Raw genomic sequence first — 17,831 nt, 5'->3', positions numbered from 1 at the left:
CTCGGGAAAAGGTGGCAGTCGAAACACACGGTGCGTCGAGTAGTTTCGAAGGGGAACGTTTCGTTTAACAATCGATAGCCAGATATGAACGCCGGGAGTATAATGAAACTGGGGGTGGGAGAAGAGATATATGTATAGAGAGAGAAAGACGTATGGACGAACAAATAAAGTTTGAATATCCCCGATGACTTTTCTATTTACGAACCTGGTTTTTCATCAGTGGCTTATAGTGTCGCCCATTTCGCGGCCGGGTATGCAACGATAAACTATAAATAAAAATTCACAACACACACACACACACATGCAGTGGGAGGTTGTGTATCCATTTCGAAGATCAACAAACGCGCCCTTATCGAGTTTTGCAATCCCTCCCGTGTACAGCACCACCCACCGATACCAGAAGCAGCTCTATGAACTCCGAATTTCTAGGCTTTAGCCCCCGAACCTCCCCTCTCTGTGTTTGACAATCGTCAAAGATCCCGATGACCGATAACGCTCGGCAACGTAATAAATTCCATCGTGCGGCAACTGTTTGTCCTGGCGAATCGCTGCTGCTCGTAAGTTTCGACCGCGTTTCTTTGGTAAACAGCCATTAATCGCAATTTAACGGTGTTTACCCTTCAGGTATGTAATTTATCCGCAGTCGTTGGTTGTGTGGTTTGTCTGAACCAGATAATAGGGCATAGGGAAGAAGGACCTTGACGTGGAAACGCGGAACTTTAACTTTTGGCCTGTGACTAACGAATATACTCGTCATGAAGAAATATCAATTGTTTATGTAATCGTCATGCGAGTAAAGTAATTACCATATGTTGTTTAGATTAAAATTTTTATGAAAACTAAGACATACTAAATTTTCTTCGAAAGAAACAAGCTTTATTTCCTTATATGTATGTACCACAGCTAAGAGGTTGAAAACGAAGCTACCGCGAGTAATAAATACGTGAGTCGTGGATGTCGGAGTTCCAATCGCCCGACAATCCGCGTCCATCTCGAATACAAAGGTGTAAAATTCAATTTGAACGCGCGGGTGAATTCCCAAGAAACAATCAATTTCTCCGCGACGGTAGGAGTGGTTGAGCCTTACGAGAACTTACGAGCCATGGACGCGAAATGCCGCGGGATCCGGGGGCGCTCGCTGGCTCCCCTAATGGCAATAAAATTTCTCCACCCTAGTGCTCTATTATTCGTTAGGCCAGAAGGACGGTTAAGCGGTCCGCGCACGGCCATTCGTCATCCGAGGCTTGGTGCCCCGCTCGATTCCTCGTTTACGTACGGAGCACACGCTCGACCGAAGTCGTGCACCACGCGTCGCGCGACGGTGCAAACCGCGAGGCCAAGATTCGAGACCAATAAAGAAAAACAAGAAAAAAAACGACGTAGAAAGAGAGAGAGACGTGAAAAAGAAAAACCGTTGGTCCGCGAGATGGCGTGTCGCGAACGATAATCATCGCAATATAATACGACCGCTTATAATATCATTGGAGGTGGGGGAGTGAAGGCTTATCGAGACATGTGATCACTCGAATTCATAATACAATTTATTTTCCGACGTGCGAATCGAAACGGACGTGTTCACCCGCGTTTCCCTTTTGACCGGAGCTCTCCTTCGTAGCCGACGGAGGAGGTGGGGTAGGGTGGGATGGGGCGCTGTTAGTGTCACGAACGCACTCGCCGATGGAAATAAAGTGCCTCGCGAATGTGATCTTGAGAGCTGGAAACTTACGTCGGCGGAACGACAGTTTTCCAAGTTACATATCCGTTTTTCGATCTACAGAACGGTACGACCTTGAGCCGAATGTTCTACGTAACGTCGTAAATTCCCCCCCCCCCCCTCCCCCCGCCCACGTCATTGGTACATCGTTTTGAAACAGATTTTCCGAAGTGACAATAATTGGTATGCTTGAAGCGAAAGGAATCGTTCGCAGAGCGGAAAAATGAGTTTCTTTGTAACGGCCAGTATTCAAGGAAAGTGCCTATGCTTCGTCGTGGATCTATTCTTTACCCCTGTTTCGAATCAAATATCTCGTCGATCTAGGTGTAGCGGATATTTCATGCGAAATTATCCGAGACTCTCGTCTGGGAAACGCTGCCGGAGAATTTCGATTAGAGACTTCCCCCAACACGAGGAACATCCCGAGCGCCATTAACGGGCGGTCTGGAGGAGAAGGGGTCGGTAGGTGAGGTTGATAAGGGCGTCAACGGGGGGAACAGAGGGGAATATATCCGTGCTCTCGAAATCCGCAAGTTCCCCGTTAAGTAAAGCTTCGCGTGATTTCAATCGCGCTGAACAATCGCGCGCGGTCGTGTTACATGTATATACAAAATCGACATCAACCACCGCGTCCTCCAACCCTTTCCCCCAGTCCGTTCCAACCACCCCTCCATTCTGCTCCCCTTCCTGGTTACGTCTATATCCTTGCATGACGCAAGCTGCACACATTGGCCAGATTGCTTTCGATCGGTGCCCGAAATTCCCGTCTTTTATTTCGCCGTCGCATCTTCGCCTCGCGCGCGACGGAATTGTCGCACGGTTCGCGAGGTCGCTCGCTCGAGGACACTCTACAGGGGATGTTGCATTGGACGATAACTCGCGGGCCGGAACGGGTTGGGAGTGACTGCAAATTATACTCGGTGACATCCCTCGACACACTGTGTCGCGGTACTTTAACAGTTCAAACCCCCGTGGAAACGGGGTGGCCGATTGATTGTCCTCAACAGTCGAGAGGCTGTTGCCTGGATTTTGGGGGAGATGCAAGGATTTATACAGATCCCCGGAACAACGTTTCGACAGTTTCTGTTAAAATAACCGAGGTTTGATTTGTACGGATCTGTTAACTAAAAGAAAGAAGAGAATCTTATTCGTCACGGATTTGACAAAAGTAGTATACCGAAACTGATTAGAAATGAGTACAAAGAGAAAGCAGGCTCAAGATTTTAATTTTCCATGAAACCCAAAGTTCGCACGAGATAGAATCCCATATCGTTTGCTAATCCGTGTTGACAGTAGACGGGGCTTAATTAGATATTACAGGCGCCATGAGCCAAGGATACCGTGGGCCACGTTATAGGACTCGACACGAGCAAATCGTAAACTAGAAGGATCGAGAGCGCGTGAACTCCCCAAACGCCGCCATGAATGCCGTGCGATGGAAACAATCCGGAAGTTCCATTTCCGCTACCCACAGTCTTCCCCGACTTCCTCGGCACGGGAATTCAATCGAGATACGGGCCGGCGAGAACGGCTTCGAAATTAACCATCGCCCCCTGCCCGCCCGACCGGATTAATTCGCGCGCCTCGACACCCTCGAATTCGCGGTGTTCCGCAAATGTCCACGGAATTTATCGAAAAACTCGCTTACTCTCGTTCCAATCGTTCCCGGGGAAAAACAAACAGACTCGATCGTTCGAAAAAAGAAAACAGAGTAATGGAAGGAACGCCAATTCCTCTGATCAAACCCGCGAGAATAAACTTTGTCGCGAACGACCAACCCCTCCGAGAGAGACAGAGACGCGCGAAATCAATTGTGCACTAGTATGAAACGCGAAGAGCCAAGGGAGAATGGTGGAGGAAAGCACAAAAAGGGTCGCACACGTTTCCAGCTTTTTGCTCTTCAACCCCCGTTATTCAGGTCTCTTGTGACGAGGAGACCCGAAGTTCCGGCTTTCAGCGGAAAGTGTGCTCCGCCGCGACGAGAACGACGCTGATGAAGACTACCCCCCAACGATCTTGTCCCTGCGTACGCGCGCTGTCGTCCCCAGCTAGAGAGGTGCGAAACACAAAGAAGTTTCGCGGAAACTCGAGTGAAACGATGCTCGACGAACCGCGTCGTTCCTTCCTTGTGATCGATCCTTCCGATTCTTCGAACCGATCGAGCGAGTCGAGCCTACGAATGGGCCGAGAAAAGTCACGGAAGTGGTCGACCCGATCGGTACTAGTGTCCTTGACACAGTTACGAGTCAAGCGTTAACATCGGTGAAGGGGTTAAAAAAAGACCGCTCCACGACTCTAACCCTCGAATGCACCTCCGTCCCGCTGTCTATACATAGATCTCGCTGCTTCTGTCTTCTTCTTCCATCGCGAAACAATGGCTGTGTGCCGCGGTACGGTCTTTGACTACAGACACGATGTTTCTTGTAGTGCGACTTGAAGTCTTTTTTTTATCTGACCCTAGAGAACGACTCCGAGACATCGTCAACGGGACAAGAAGGTGTTCGTCGTCCTCTTTGACCGAAAACACTGGACAGCGTCGAATTGTTGCTTCAACGAGTCTTCAGCACGATTGCCTTGGAGATTTATGACCTTATTTAACTCTGTGCAAGTAATTATGTCAATAGGACAAATAATCGGTGTAGAACGATAACTATTTGTCGAAAGGATAAATTTAACAATGGACAGTTACGGTGACCGATTGACGGTTGATTTTCGACTAAACCAGCTGGATGTAACGGTGAGAGAAACTAGGGAGAACCGAGAATCTTTTCCACTTGCTAAAAACTGTCGAGGTTTGCCTTGAATTTCATCGGTCTCTTCGGCGCTGTGTGTGAGGTTTCGCGAGAATTAGAGAAAGACTTCTATAACGACCTGTCCAGGTTCCTATGGTTCAAAATCGGCGATAAAACAATCCAGACGGTCCAAGTCATACAGCCGCTATTTCTCGACGCGACACATTTCTACTTGAACATATATAGTTAGAATATTTCCCCGAGAATAACATATCGTCGCTGTTTAAAGAATCTTCGAACAAAAGGAGGGGGGGGGGGGATGATCGAATCCCTCCGAACAAATACATATATCTCTCCGCGGAGATGACCCTCGTTTCCAAGTTCGCGGAAGGACACAGGAGTCGAACAGAACCGGGACCAACAAAGTCCAGAGCTCCGAATCCTTCGGTAGCATAGTTTCCACCGGGGGTGTTCCACGCGCCGGAATAGTTTCTCGACCATCGGGGAAGTAAATCATCCCCCTCTCGGCCACGAACCGAGGCCAAATTGCCTAACCTTGACACCATTGGCGATTTTCGACTCGTGTGCACATTCTCAACCCGCTCATTTTCGTTGTTTTCTTTCCGCGGAAGAGAATAGGGCCCCCCCTTGAGTGCGATTAATCTTCCCGTTAATTGGCGAAATGGATCGGTCTCGTGGCACGGAACAACGAGAACAGGTGCCACCCGATAATAATCAATTTCTTTCGATTCCTCTTGTTTTCCTCTACCGACGTTGCACTAGCTAGCGGACAACACAGATCCATTTAACGAACTTGATTCGCGTTACCCGCGGAAAAGCTTCGTTGCAACGACTTTTTTCATTCACCCGAATCGTAGCGAAATGGAACTAGAGCAAGGGAAAATGAGCGAAGGGAACAGAAAGTGCAGAACGACTCCATCTCTGGGACAAAGGGTTTCGACAAAAATTCCCCCCCAAAAAAAGATACCGAGTCTATGTATTTAGTGATCCAGTGATCGAACGCTGCGAAACACGAATAACGCCGCGACCTTCCGAAGGATCGAATGCCGAAGACGGAGGGGGTCGACTTCGGTGGAAAGTAGGTCAGATTGGCGGCCACGTCGCGGCGCGGCGTTGAAACGCACGCGAGTGCCAACCTTTTCGTCTCGTTTCTCCCTCCCCCCGTCGATGCGTGTGCCTACGCCTTTTTTCTACCCTTCCAACGCGCGCGTCGTGTCGGCGTTATCGCACGCACGCGATCAGCTAGCTGCGCGAAACGCACACCTACACACACGGCCTTTAAGAGGCAAGCAGAAGGCTCCAGGTTTCAAGGACCAGCCGATGCGACGCCGTGTGACGTCATCGGATGCGCATTACCGTGCGCTCAGCCGTGTTTAATTACGCGCCAGGAGAGGGTGACCGTTCTCCCGGATCCGTTTCCAGGCAATCGGCCCGTTAACTGCGCCGTCGATCCCTTCTCGAGGGTCGTTAACTGAATTAGGCGTGTGTCGCACAAGGTACGTCGGTAGGTACCCCCTGGATTCTACACGTCGCACGGTTTGAAGCCACTGGAAATCTCTTGGAGTCCCAGCGGGAATAAAGAGTTACAGACGACACCACCACACATCGAGGTTCTTGAGCAATGATATATACAACTGGAATTTTAACTTTCCCAGAGGTTCCCAACAGGCTTTCAAGATTTATTCAGACCGGCCGCAACTTCTCTTCGGTCGAGCGTCTGAGAATTCTCGGAAACTCTCGGATCTATGAAACATTTAAAGGGTATCCAGCAGTTTCGTAGCGGGTGGAAACCAACGGGTGAAGCCAACTCTCTGGATCTATCAAAGATGTAGAATACGTAATGTCCTGTTTGCTGGTGCAACCAACCGTGAAAAAGCAAAACGATAGGTTTTCAGGATTCGGAATGGATGGCATACAGGAAATTAACGTTACAGGAGGGCAGAATTCGAAGGCGATTTGTCCAACCGCCTCCAGCCCCTCTCCTCTCATATATTTCCGTCAGAGTCGCGTAATCGATAGCCCGACAACTATTTTTATCAATTCTTCCGACATAAACGTCGTGGTCGTCCAAGGTCAGCTTTCCGGCAGAGCGAATAATTGTCGTCGAAAACGTGGGGTTCCGACGTGATCGTGACGTTCCGACCCGTTCCCAGATAGGTAGAGAGATTTGTAAACGCTGTCGCCCCATTACATATACTGGCCCCCATCGACCGCCGTAATATCCACTAATTGTCCGGCGATTAATTACGCTCCCGCCCGCCCTCGCGCGCGCCAGGGCTAATCCGCTCGGTGACATTATTATCCGCGTGATTGTCGGCCGCGTTATCGCTACGTTGTATCGGTGTCGTTTCGACAGCAGAACGGTTAGAGGAGTCCTTTACAACGAACTACAACCTACCCGGTGTTCATTCGACGTCGATTCACGAGGTTACCGAAATTGATGAACACCCTTAACCCTTTAACGCCCCGACCGTTAAATCGATATTTCAAAATTGTGAGACTGATACATATGTTGTATCTTGATATTTTAAAGTCGCAAATAACGATATTAACACGTTGATGTCAAATGACGTAGTAGTACGTCTCTCTTAAATGAGGACCAGAATAGTAAACAATAGAGAAAAATTGTTAAAGTGGTAAAAAGTTGAGCGGATTTTATGCATTTATAGGTCACTGAGCTCTTTGAAATATAAGAAAACACAAAAATTACATTGGATGCAATAAGTGTTTTGTATCATTCTAAGTCTAATTAGATGCTTAACCCTTTAATGCCCAGTGCAACTAATATCTAAATTATGTCAGTAGTTTCACTGATGCGAAGTAGATCTTCACGTTTTCAGTTGAGAAATTCACGTATTCCCTCCAAAAAAAAAAAATAAAAAAAAAGAAAGGAAAAGCCTTTCCCCTTCGGGCAAACAGTAAATTTGTGAGATGTTGAAACGATACGCCTGTGCATCGTGAAAGTTTTGAAGCAAACCCGACTTTCAAATTCCGTGGAGTCTTTACTGCATTTAGCAATGCCGTTCAGGGGTGACCACCATGGCGATCAACATGTGCACGAGTCGTTCGAACGTCCTCGTTACTTCGAGGAATGTAGGAATCGAAAGCGTAGAGGTCAGACCTTTATTCGGGGTTTAATAATTCACTTGCTCGTTTTTTGCGATATCGCGAAGTTCAAATTTTTCATCGCTTTTTTTCCCCGCGAATCCAATTTCCGTGTGCTTTATAAACCTCGGAACGTTATTACAAATCGACGCGAGTGTTTTCAACATTTTTAATCGACAAATCAAGTGGCTACGATATGGTATAGACCGCTCGACGAGAAAATGAATTGTTCGAGAAATTTTTCCGCAACGGGCCGTGAAATTTCGATGAATCACGGTGAAGGAACATCGACCGCGTGTCCAACTAGGTTATTTCATTCCGAAGTCGGGAGATGTGTGTGTACGCCGATTCCGTTCTCCATAATGTTTATCATAAAAATTTACCCCCTGTCCGTTTAGTCGTTTAACTTACTTAGCTCGCTCGTGACGCGTTAGAAAGCCACTGTCCGGTGGAACAAACAAATAAATAACTAATATAAATTGCAAACGTGGTCGGGATTCGTCGAAATTTCTCTCGATCGAAACGATCAGGACCGTAAATTCAAGCGGATATCGTGCATCGGGTGGGGTAAATCGTTCGAGGGGGGTGTCGACGACGGGGGTTGAGGGAGAGGGGGGGAGGTAGATTTTTGGCCGCGAAAGAGAAAAATTGTTTCGAACCGACACGTCCGATGTCACCGAATGCAAATCGTCGCGATAAAAAGGCAGCGGGGCCGACCGCGCCAGTAAACCGTCCACCCCCTCCAACCCCCCGGTCAAGCACAGAGAAACGCTGCATACGGTTCGAGAGTGCTTGCTTGTGGAACATCATCCGCGAATCAAGCCCGCAAAACCGACCGCGCACCCTTCCTCCAATCAACCCCCACGCACCCCCTTCCTTCCTGTCAACGAAAAAAGCCACCGCCTGTGGTCTTTCAGCGGCGACAAGTTAATCGATCGCCACCGACCAATTCTCCCTCCCTCCATTTTTTAGTCTCCCCGCGTTTGTCTTCTTTTTGGAATTTCAATTATGATGAGAAACCTTTTTTTGCCGGACGAGATCAGTGTCGGTGAGTTCCGACGCGATATTTCTTTGAAGGCTGACACACCGTTCGCGGTCGAAATTTTGGCATTCAATTAAACGCGCCCCCCGCCGACACGCGGTGGTCAGGAATTAAAATTCGTCGCTTCGGGATGGCTTGGTCGAGGTAACATACGCCCGTTGCAATTTCGAATTTGGCGACTCGATTGTGCGTTGGACACAGATGGTGATGGGTGTGCGTGTGTGTGTTTGTGTGTGGTTTGTATGTAGTATTTCCGCCGCACGGTTTAATCAGACGAAACCGACCAACAAGGATACTTCTCCTGAGTGGCTCGTGAACGTGAACACGGCTGGAATTAACTTCCCTGGAAAGCTGTCTAGAGTCGCGATTCATCCGGCTGACGGACAGCTATGACGGTGGGGGGGGGGGGGGCGGATGACGAGACGATATGAGCCGTCAAGCGAGCGTTTTTACAGTACCAAAGCTGTCCTCTTCGACGTTTCAGGCCTGTTCGCAACTTTCCAAGGTTCCCTTCCACGTGATAACGGCTTTGGGCCATGCGCGAGCGTGCTTCCTGTCCGTCGACAAACGAAATGCGAGCATAGAAATAAAGTTCGTGTTGGTACTTCCCGTTCTCAACGGGCGGAAGCGATTCAAGCGAAGTTTTCGCGCGCGCAAGAGGGCCACAGCAACGGCTGAATCGATACCCTAACGGGATTTCGCGAGTTAACCAAGGACAGGCACCCTCGCTATAAGTTCTTCGGGTGTATTTCTCTTTGCCGCGAAATCACGATTGTCGATCGATTGGTCGGCATGGTACGGCTACATCGGGAATCGTGTTCCCCGGAGCGGACACACACACCGTCACGACGGATATCAGGGAACGATTATATAATCCATCGATCGTAGTTTTAAGAAGCTAACGTGGAATTGAACGATGGCTCCCTAGGGGAGTTTCGATACCACGTGTCCGCACTTCGGTCGGGGTTGCATTATTAACAAGATAAAATTGAATAAGAAGATTCTTCACTGGCCACTGAGTATATATGCTTGATTTCTTCGAACCAGAAGAGCAGAATCGACTTTTTTGGTTCTATGCGGGATGTCCCACCTAAGGTGAGAGACCTTTAGTATCTCATTTGCTTTTGATTCGAAGAAAATTTATTTTAATAAATGCTCACACCGATATGTCCATCAACTTCGATACACTTTTCCACTAATCCCTCTATCGTAGTTATTTTATTATTTAAATCTATTCCCATACATTTATGGATTTTTTGTACCTAAGTTTGTAACAACAGTTAGTGACCGTATATTCTAAGTGACAGTAATTTTATACCGAGTGAAATAAATGTTACTTTATTCGACCAGCCTTGATTCACGAAACTCATTCGAATCACGCGATAACGAAAAACGCCTTTCGTTGTTCGGAAAAATCAGCGTCAATCCACGTAACTATCTGGTACATTCAGACCCGGTCCATTTCAGTTGAAATAAATCAAAATCCCCTCTCGCGTGGCCGTCTCGACGCCCCGTCTAGTTCGGACTAGTTTCGGAAGTTTCGCGACGCCGTCGTATCAAGCGAAAACGAAAAACCACCCGAGCTCCCTCGTCTTTGATTAATGCGACCGGCCGACGATTCGGCGCCGATACTGATTGATTAATCGCATTGTCGGGCCGTATAGTATCGGTTCCACGGTAGGCGAACGCTGCTTCGTTTCCTATTCTTAGACCGCCTACATTGACTTTCTGGGTTAGAGCGTGCCGTTCTATTGCAATGACGTGAGAGTCCGGTCGCGCTACCACCCCCGTCGTCCCTCCACCCTCCGACGACTCAGCCACCACTCCTCTGTCCATCGATATTTCGGGGTTTTGTTTTTCGTCCGATTTACAAAATTCTCGCGGTCTAGCGTTCCACCGACGTTTCGCCACGCGGAAATAAATTTCACGAGGACGGTCGCCTTTCGCCGCCGATAAACCACTTCCATACCGAAATTAATTTTACCCTCCAGAGAGCTGAATATACCTCGCTGGAAGAAATTGCTCTCAAAGGCTGGGCGCGAATAATATCGCGAGTCTGTCCACGGAAATCTATTTTAGTGCTGTAATACCGTGTCTGTGTGGGTGTGCCTCTGTCGAAATAGGTGGCTGACGTTTGGAAAAAAGATCGGTCATGCGCGAACCGTGTAACGGGACACTTAAGAGAACTGACCTGCAAAATTCACGTGCAACGTGTGAACAGATGTGGTGTACCACGGATTCATACCGGTGGTATAAATTTATCTTTGTAACGTACAACCGAATGTGCGATTAGTGACGTGTTTAGAGGGTAGAAGAGATCGAACGATTTTCAAATCATTCCGCAATGACTACCCTCTGCGTCCAATGTTCCATCGACAGTGGATCTGGTTACAAGTGTCCCGAAACTATTCCAAGCTACAGACCAGAAGACAGATAGTCTTCCATATTAATCGCCACGAATAATCGACCCTCTCCGTCAACCCCTTTTCACGTTCGAAATCGCGTTCTCCAGTTTCGCCCGGTTCCCTCCTTTTTACCCGTCGTCTTTTCACCGGTCTCGTGCTCAACCGTCCGTGACTCTTTTCTTTTTCTCCGCCGCCAATTCCGTCCCCGAGGTTGTTTCGCTCTCGCCCAGAATCCATCGTTCTTTTTGCCACGGTGAAACGTCTTCCTTCGCCGGTAGCGCGCGATGCGAAAGAAAAAAGAAGAGAAAACGAGCGAGCATTAGCGGGGTGGTGGGAGGCCATTGAAGAATACCCTGTTCCCTTCCGTCCCGGCAATCCCACGCCAGCGCGGGAACCTTTTCCTGCCCGCGAGAAGCTCGTTCCCGACAAATTCTTCGTTATTATTTGCGCGACGAGAGCCCCGTGTCCAGAGAGAGACGACACACCATTGTCATTCCTGTACGTTCACGCGGGTCGGAGACGAGTCGACGAGAAGCGGATGGACTCGCTGAACCCTTCTGAATATTACGCGACGAGGCGATCTTTTTTTTTTTTTTTTTTTTTTTTTTTTTAATACGTCGAGGTCGCTCCGTGTTATTCGAATGCGATTTCGTAAATGTGCTCGCGGATTCTGCTCACGGGCCGACAGACACTCCGTTGAAATCCCGTCAGCAAGGGAAAGGAGAAGGATATTGTTGAATAGAAAACGATTTCACCGGTTCTCGCAGCTTCGCCTGTTGGACGAAGTAGTACGAGTCAACGATTCCGGCGATGTCGGACAATACGGTAGGTATACATATTGTTGTTCACCGATTCCGCTTACATCAGGCGGTACACGTCACCGCTATTGGTTGGTTTCGCGAGTCTTCGGTATAAATGAGAGTATCGCACACTTCCATGGTTCCCTGTTCTCCTTCTATTCGTGTGCTCGCTCGAGCATCGGTCTTCCGGGAAAGGAAACCAGCTGCCACGATTCCGAGCTAAGAAGGAAACCACGAAATATCGCGAAAGAACTTGACAAATGGTGTTTCCCGAACCCCGTGAAGTGGATGCATGTATCGTCGAGGGGGCACTTTGCCATCGCATCCCGTACACGGATGAGCGAACTGGTACGAGTCAATGATTTCCGACTGCCAGACGTATCCATGCATAAGAGGTCCTTACGCATTCGTGATTACGATCAATTTTAAGTGCAAGCCGTACGATTTCTTTCGTTATATTACACTATCCAAGACGATACTCTGTAGACGGATAAGCGTGAAACAAATCGATCGGAATGATCCTCGTTGACAAACTATTTATTCCGAATTGTGCAGCTCGAGGCGTGACATAAATCGTTTAACATACCGCCCCGTTATGCCTTTCATAAATGTATAACCCGGACATACATTCAGTCGATGTATGTACACAGGCGATACGCGAGCGTATGGAGGGGGGAACACGATCGACGACGCCCGGGTTCGACTTCGATCCACGTCGAAGCCTGGGTTGTTTTATTGTCCACGGGCCGTGCGTTTCGTGATTTCCGCGGGCGTATGAATAATCGATCGTCCCGGGGAATTTCTGCCTCGGACCGCGTTGAAAACTCGGACGAACACGGCCGCGGAACGGGTAGAAAAGAGGGCGAAGAATGGAGCCTACACGCCGCTTCGTCGACGATTGAATATATGAATGAACGGTGTGCTCCACGGATGCGTTATAGGTACACGTTGCCGCGGCGAACCTGTCTCGTACAAAGCGGAACAAAATGCACCGCGCAACACGTGCATCTTTGTCCGTAGATATTGCCCACTGGATGGAAGTCTGCGATGTCTCTCGATGATCAGAAATTGTGTTTGGTGCGTCATCGTCCGTGTACAAATATTTTTAACGCTTCAACTGCCACGTCCATACAAACCTGGGTGACACGTACTTTACAAAGAGACTGAATCATTTAACCCTTTCAGACCTGAAATCGCTTTTAAGAGTGAAAAAAATATTTGATTGCACATTTTAACTCGGTAGACTGTTTAGATGATATTTTGTTACAATAATTTTTTTTAATTTTTTTAAAAATAAAAGGTTTGTTATTTATTATAATTCACTAGACCTATTCAATACATTTGAAACATGAAAACATTCAAATTTCGAAGGAAAATGTGGATCTGCAACACACTGTACCTAAGGCTTTGCGCGAAATTGTAAAAAACTTCAGATACACAAATGTGACCACCATGTCTGAAAGGGTTAAACATCGTTACGAAATTTTTAACGTAAAATTAATATGCCAGTGTAATTTAAAACAAGTCCAGCAGCCTCTATTAACGAAACGCATATATTGTCGACGATTTATGACTTTTCACAACGAAATAAAGTGTGTCCGACTACGTACAGCTCTTTTCACTGTGGCAGTCGACGTGCTAAACCCGTAGAAATATTGTAAAGAATGAAATATGCGTGTGAATATTCCTAGCAAACACGTAAATTTTCGGTAATCGACACGCGGAGAATGCCTCGGCCTGATCTGATTGAGTTTCAAGTGCGAATGAAGAGGCTGAGTGTTACGTCGATGAGTTCGAATATACGTGGGAAGAATAGTTTTGTGCATTGTCCCCTCTAACAAGACTCGTTCACCGATACAATACCGATATCAATAAACAGGATGCGAGCACCAAACAGTCACGCCCCTGGATTTCATTGAGTCGCGTTTAAATACCGACAGCAGGGAAGTTTAATCAGTCCGAAGCGTATTTTGTACGAGCGGTCGAGCGATTTCACCGGCGGCGGCGGCGGCGGCGGGATTAAACAAACTTTGTTCCAGGCACAAGAGGTGGAAGAGGGAAGGCCGGCAATGAAAGTTTCGACGTGCGCACGCGACGAGTGGCCGATTACGTCTGCGTCTATCCTCTGTTCGGAGACCCGTATTCATTGAATTGGATTTTTGTGTACACGAACAACGTACTCTTTTTTTTTTTCATTGCAAAAACGAACAGTTTACCGACCACCGAACGGTAGGAAAATTCTCGATCACGAACGGAACGCGACGGATTCCTCTCTCGTTCTGGAGAGAAGATGATCCAGGCCGTGCAATGTGCCAGTTTCATTTTCATCGTATCTCGTGGAGGGCAAATCTCGCGGATAAACCCGACGACAATGCACCGCCCGCGGAAACGGCGTCGTTAACGACGCGATATAACCGCGACAACTGTGCATTTGTCTGTCACCGTTACCACCGCGTATCGGTTTTCAGGAACAGGGAAAACACTCGTTGGTTTCTATAGATCGGAGTAACGGACGAGGATGACGAGGCACAGTGAGCTGGATCGAGGATTTCGGTGACATTTCGCGGAAAAATCAACTTCTTCGTATCGATATCTACCGAGTCTGTATCGACTTACCGGGTGTAAAATTGACGGGTTTCTCCTTGAACTCCAAGCAGTCGGTGTAAAACAGGCCCAGCTTCTCGAACGCGCCGACCATATGACCCGTTCTGTTCGCCAGCAGCTCTGAAAAAAGCGCAATTTCAGGCACGTTAGCCAGCATTCCGGAATCGGGGTTAAAGCTTGACGACATCGGTGCAAAGCCGACCACCCCCGAGGCTCCTGGTGTATCACTTTACCCCCTACCCCCGTCGAACGTTCCGGGACCGTCAAACAAAAATATTTCTCTCCCGTCTGCGAAAATATTCCGATGGTTCCGAGCAGGCATAAATCACGGATTCATGCCTCTATAAAAAGATCGACGGAGGGAGGGGATCTCGAACCCGGTAGCTCCGGCCGAATATATCGGCGGTGAGAGAGCCTTCCATTCAGAGCCTCGAAATGGCAAAGGTTCGTTTCGATGGCGCGACGTTAAGAGCGATCGAACCGCCGTGTGACTTTATCGAAATAGATCGTTCCCACCTAGATAATTCCCCCACGTACTCCCGTGGAGACGAACCGAACGTACGATTCTCCGGCTATTAAAATACCGGCGAGTGGCCATCGAAATGATATAAAAGTTCATTTAATTACTTTATCGTAGTCCTCGTGACAGGGTCGTACCAGCGAGACCTGCGAAACTTCGTCCGGGCTTGAATTTTTTACGCAGACTGTTATGCGGGAGCCACGATATCCGGGTATCGTATTTCAACGATTTTTATTTCGTTCCCGTAAACCAATTCCGCAGGACAACGTTACGACCACCACGCGAATCACCCAGCGTCGTCTGAACGACGTGGATCGTGGAGAACGGAAGAGACGAAGAAAGTGATACAGGTTGGAGAGGAACTACCCTTGTGTCCTCCCCTCGCGGAGGATCAAGCGATCCCGACGACATCGACGTGTGTTGTGTTCCATTCTTCGAGGCCGTTCGAACGAACGATCGCAGAGCGGCCCGTTGTATGTGGAGCATTGTGTCGAGTCATAGGACAACGTGCATGACACACTTCCGTGTGCACGTATATCGATTAACATGAAATATTTATAGTACGTACAGGCCAAGTGGCTGGCGATCCGGCCTTCCGTGTGAGGCCTTTGCTGACCTCCCGCGGGATGGTGGAGAGGGGGGAGGGGGAGGAGGACGTCCTCGACTTCCACGTCGTTCCATTCGTTTCGACTTTCCGGTGCTTTTATTACTTTAACGCTTTTGCATTGCGCATATTCGGTCGCGCGATCGTTACACAGAGGTTCTAACGCCGCCCCGGTCCTTGACCATATTTTTCGTCGTGTTTCTGTAAATCTCGCATCGAACGATCTTCTTCCGACCCCCTTTTTTTTCCGCGCGGGGAAGATTCTTCGCAATTTTCCCGCCCCGGTTCCTGTCGGTACCCAGTTCCTCTATCTCTTGGGAATCGAAGTACCAAGCATTAAAAAGTCGCTCCTTTGACTCGGTCGAACGTCGGACTTCGACGGCGGGAGGCCACGCGAATCGAGGGAAATTTTCGATTAATAATCTATGCGGGAGAGGGCACCAGGCCACGGGTACGTGTTCGTAGATTGAAAATCGATATCCTCTCTTTCTTTCCCCCCCCCCCCCCCCCACAACCCCTAGCGAGTACGCCCGGCCATAAAAGGAATTAAGATTTAATGTAATCAAGAACACCACCGCGACGTTTCCGTAGCAATGTATAATTCAGTGGGGAGAAATACGGGAACGGAGTGATTCTTCGTCGGCTTTTTCCGGTGCAATGAGAAATCGGATAGAAATCTAGAGACTTGTGTATCGTACGATCGCGAATTGTGATTGCAACCGGTCTGACGTTTGGAGAATCGCACCGGAAAAGCAACGTTGATGGTAAATGAGAGGAAAATAGGAAGAAAGATAAACAGTCTAAAGCACGGGAACAATGATCGTGCTTTCAGTTGCATCACCCCTCCCTCGTCGAAATCGTTCAACCCAGGCAAACGCTATCCGAATGATCGGTGGAGAGAGAAGCAGGCAGCCTCTTGATCGATCGGTACGCGCGACGCGCGAACGTTCAATAGAGACCGGCTCGGTCCGTGTGTTTAATCAATCAATCCGATTCGCCGATTATTCGTGCCCGCAATCGGTGCGCCTCCGATTTTCCACGGGCACGGAGAGTGTATTCCATTGGTTCCATGGATGGGGGAGAGAGCATTTCGCGTCGAATGATCGCGATCGTAGGTACACACAACAGTAGCGCGCCCTCTTCGAGTAGCTTATCGTTTCGAGAGGACGGGCTAAATCGACCGTGCCTTCGCGATAAAAGTGCATCGACTGGCCCCCAGGCAGCATTTCTGCGATTCCAAAAGCACCCGACGAACCGTATCGACATAACGAAGGCCCGGCCAGGAATTATTAATACGAATAGAACGGTAACGCGCGCCTCGAAACACGGTCAACCGGAAACTTTTCACGAAGATGACTATCTTTTGCAACCGGTAGAAACGATACAGCGTCCGTCGAATTTCCACGGTTCAGAAATTCTTCGAAAATTCCTGGAATGTTCGAATCTCAAACTGCCAAAAGTCGGGGAAATTCGCGGGTAAAAACGCTGAAACGGAAGAATCGAGGGAAGAAAGAGTATCTTTCGCTCGATATCGGAAGATTTTTATTCCAGTCTGTAACGCGCGGTCCACCAGACACTGTCAATCGCACAAAGTTTTATTTCGTTCGATACAAAGTATATTCTGTGCTGATGTGTACCCTTTACATTTCGAGCATCGTATAAATTAATGAATCGGTTATGTACAACCCACCGGAGTGAGTTGTTCTTTATTTACTGTAGTAAAACAACAGACAGCAGTCCGAGGGATCGCACATTAGGTAGTACTAGTGTGAGATTTTTGCTAAACTGTTCATACCTGTTTTCAACAACATTTTTATTCGTTTCGCTCGATGTTCTGCCGTCTTTGTTCCTAGACGTCACGGTGAACTTGCGTGTGTCTCGGTTTTCTAGTACGTCCACCGACACCGGAAAGTCGAAACAAGAGAGGGACAGATGGAGAAGCACGACGCCGCGAATGAAGAGCAACCGGATGCGCGAAATGGGTCGAAACCGCTATCTGCAAACTCGTTACGCAGCGTTTCGAGACGAGTATCACGCGGCCACTCGTCGCTATTCGACGTCTACGAGCACACACCGGATGGAAGTTCGTGGCAGTCGATTCTCTCGACTAGCTGGTCCCCCTCCCCCTTTCTTCTGTCCCCATCGTCCGGCTTTCTCCCGCCTCGCGGCTCCGTTTGAATGGAAGCACGAAAATTCGGCGCTAGACTCGCGCCCACCAAAAGCCTCTCCCTGGCTTTTTGTCGGAACCCAACAGATATACGCGGTTCCTCTGTTTTCATTTTCC

At 48.5% G+C, this 17,831-nt stretch overlaps 1 protein-coding gene across 1 annotated transcript in view; it reads right to left on the bottom strand.

Annotated features, from left to right (window-relative positions):
• The window catches only part of LOC107194516 (neprilysin-21), a 66,874-nt gene that overhangs the window by 29,609 nt on the left and 19,434 nt on the right, over positions 1 to 17,831 (bottom strand). The window contains exon 4 of the mRNA XM_015584158.1: positions 14,436 to 14,543. Within this exon, the coding sequence (XP_015439644.1) occupies positions 14,436 to 14,543 (108 nt within the window). The remainder of the gene's footprint in view (positions 1 to 14,435; positions 14,544 to 17,831) is intronic.

Source organism: Dufourea novaeangliae, unplaced genomic scaffold (genome assembly GCF_001272555.1).
Source record: "Dufourea novaeangliae isolate 0120121106 unplaced genomic scaffold, ASM127255v1 scaffold8, whole genome shotgun sequence".
Lineage (NCBI taxonomy): Eukaryota > Metazoa > Arthropoda > Insecta > Hymenoptera > Halictidae > Dufourea > Dufourea novaeangliae.
This window is presented reverse-complemented; position numbering and strand designations above follow the sequence as displayed.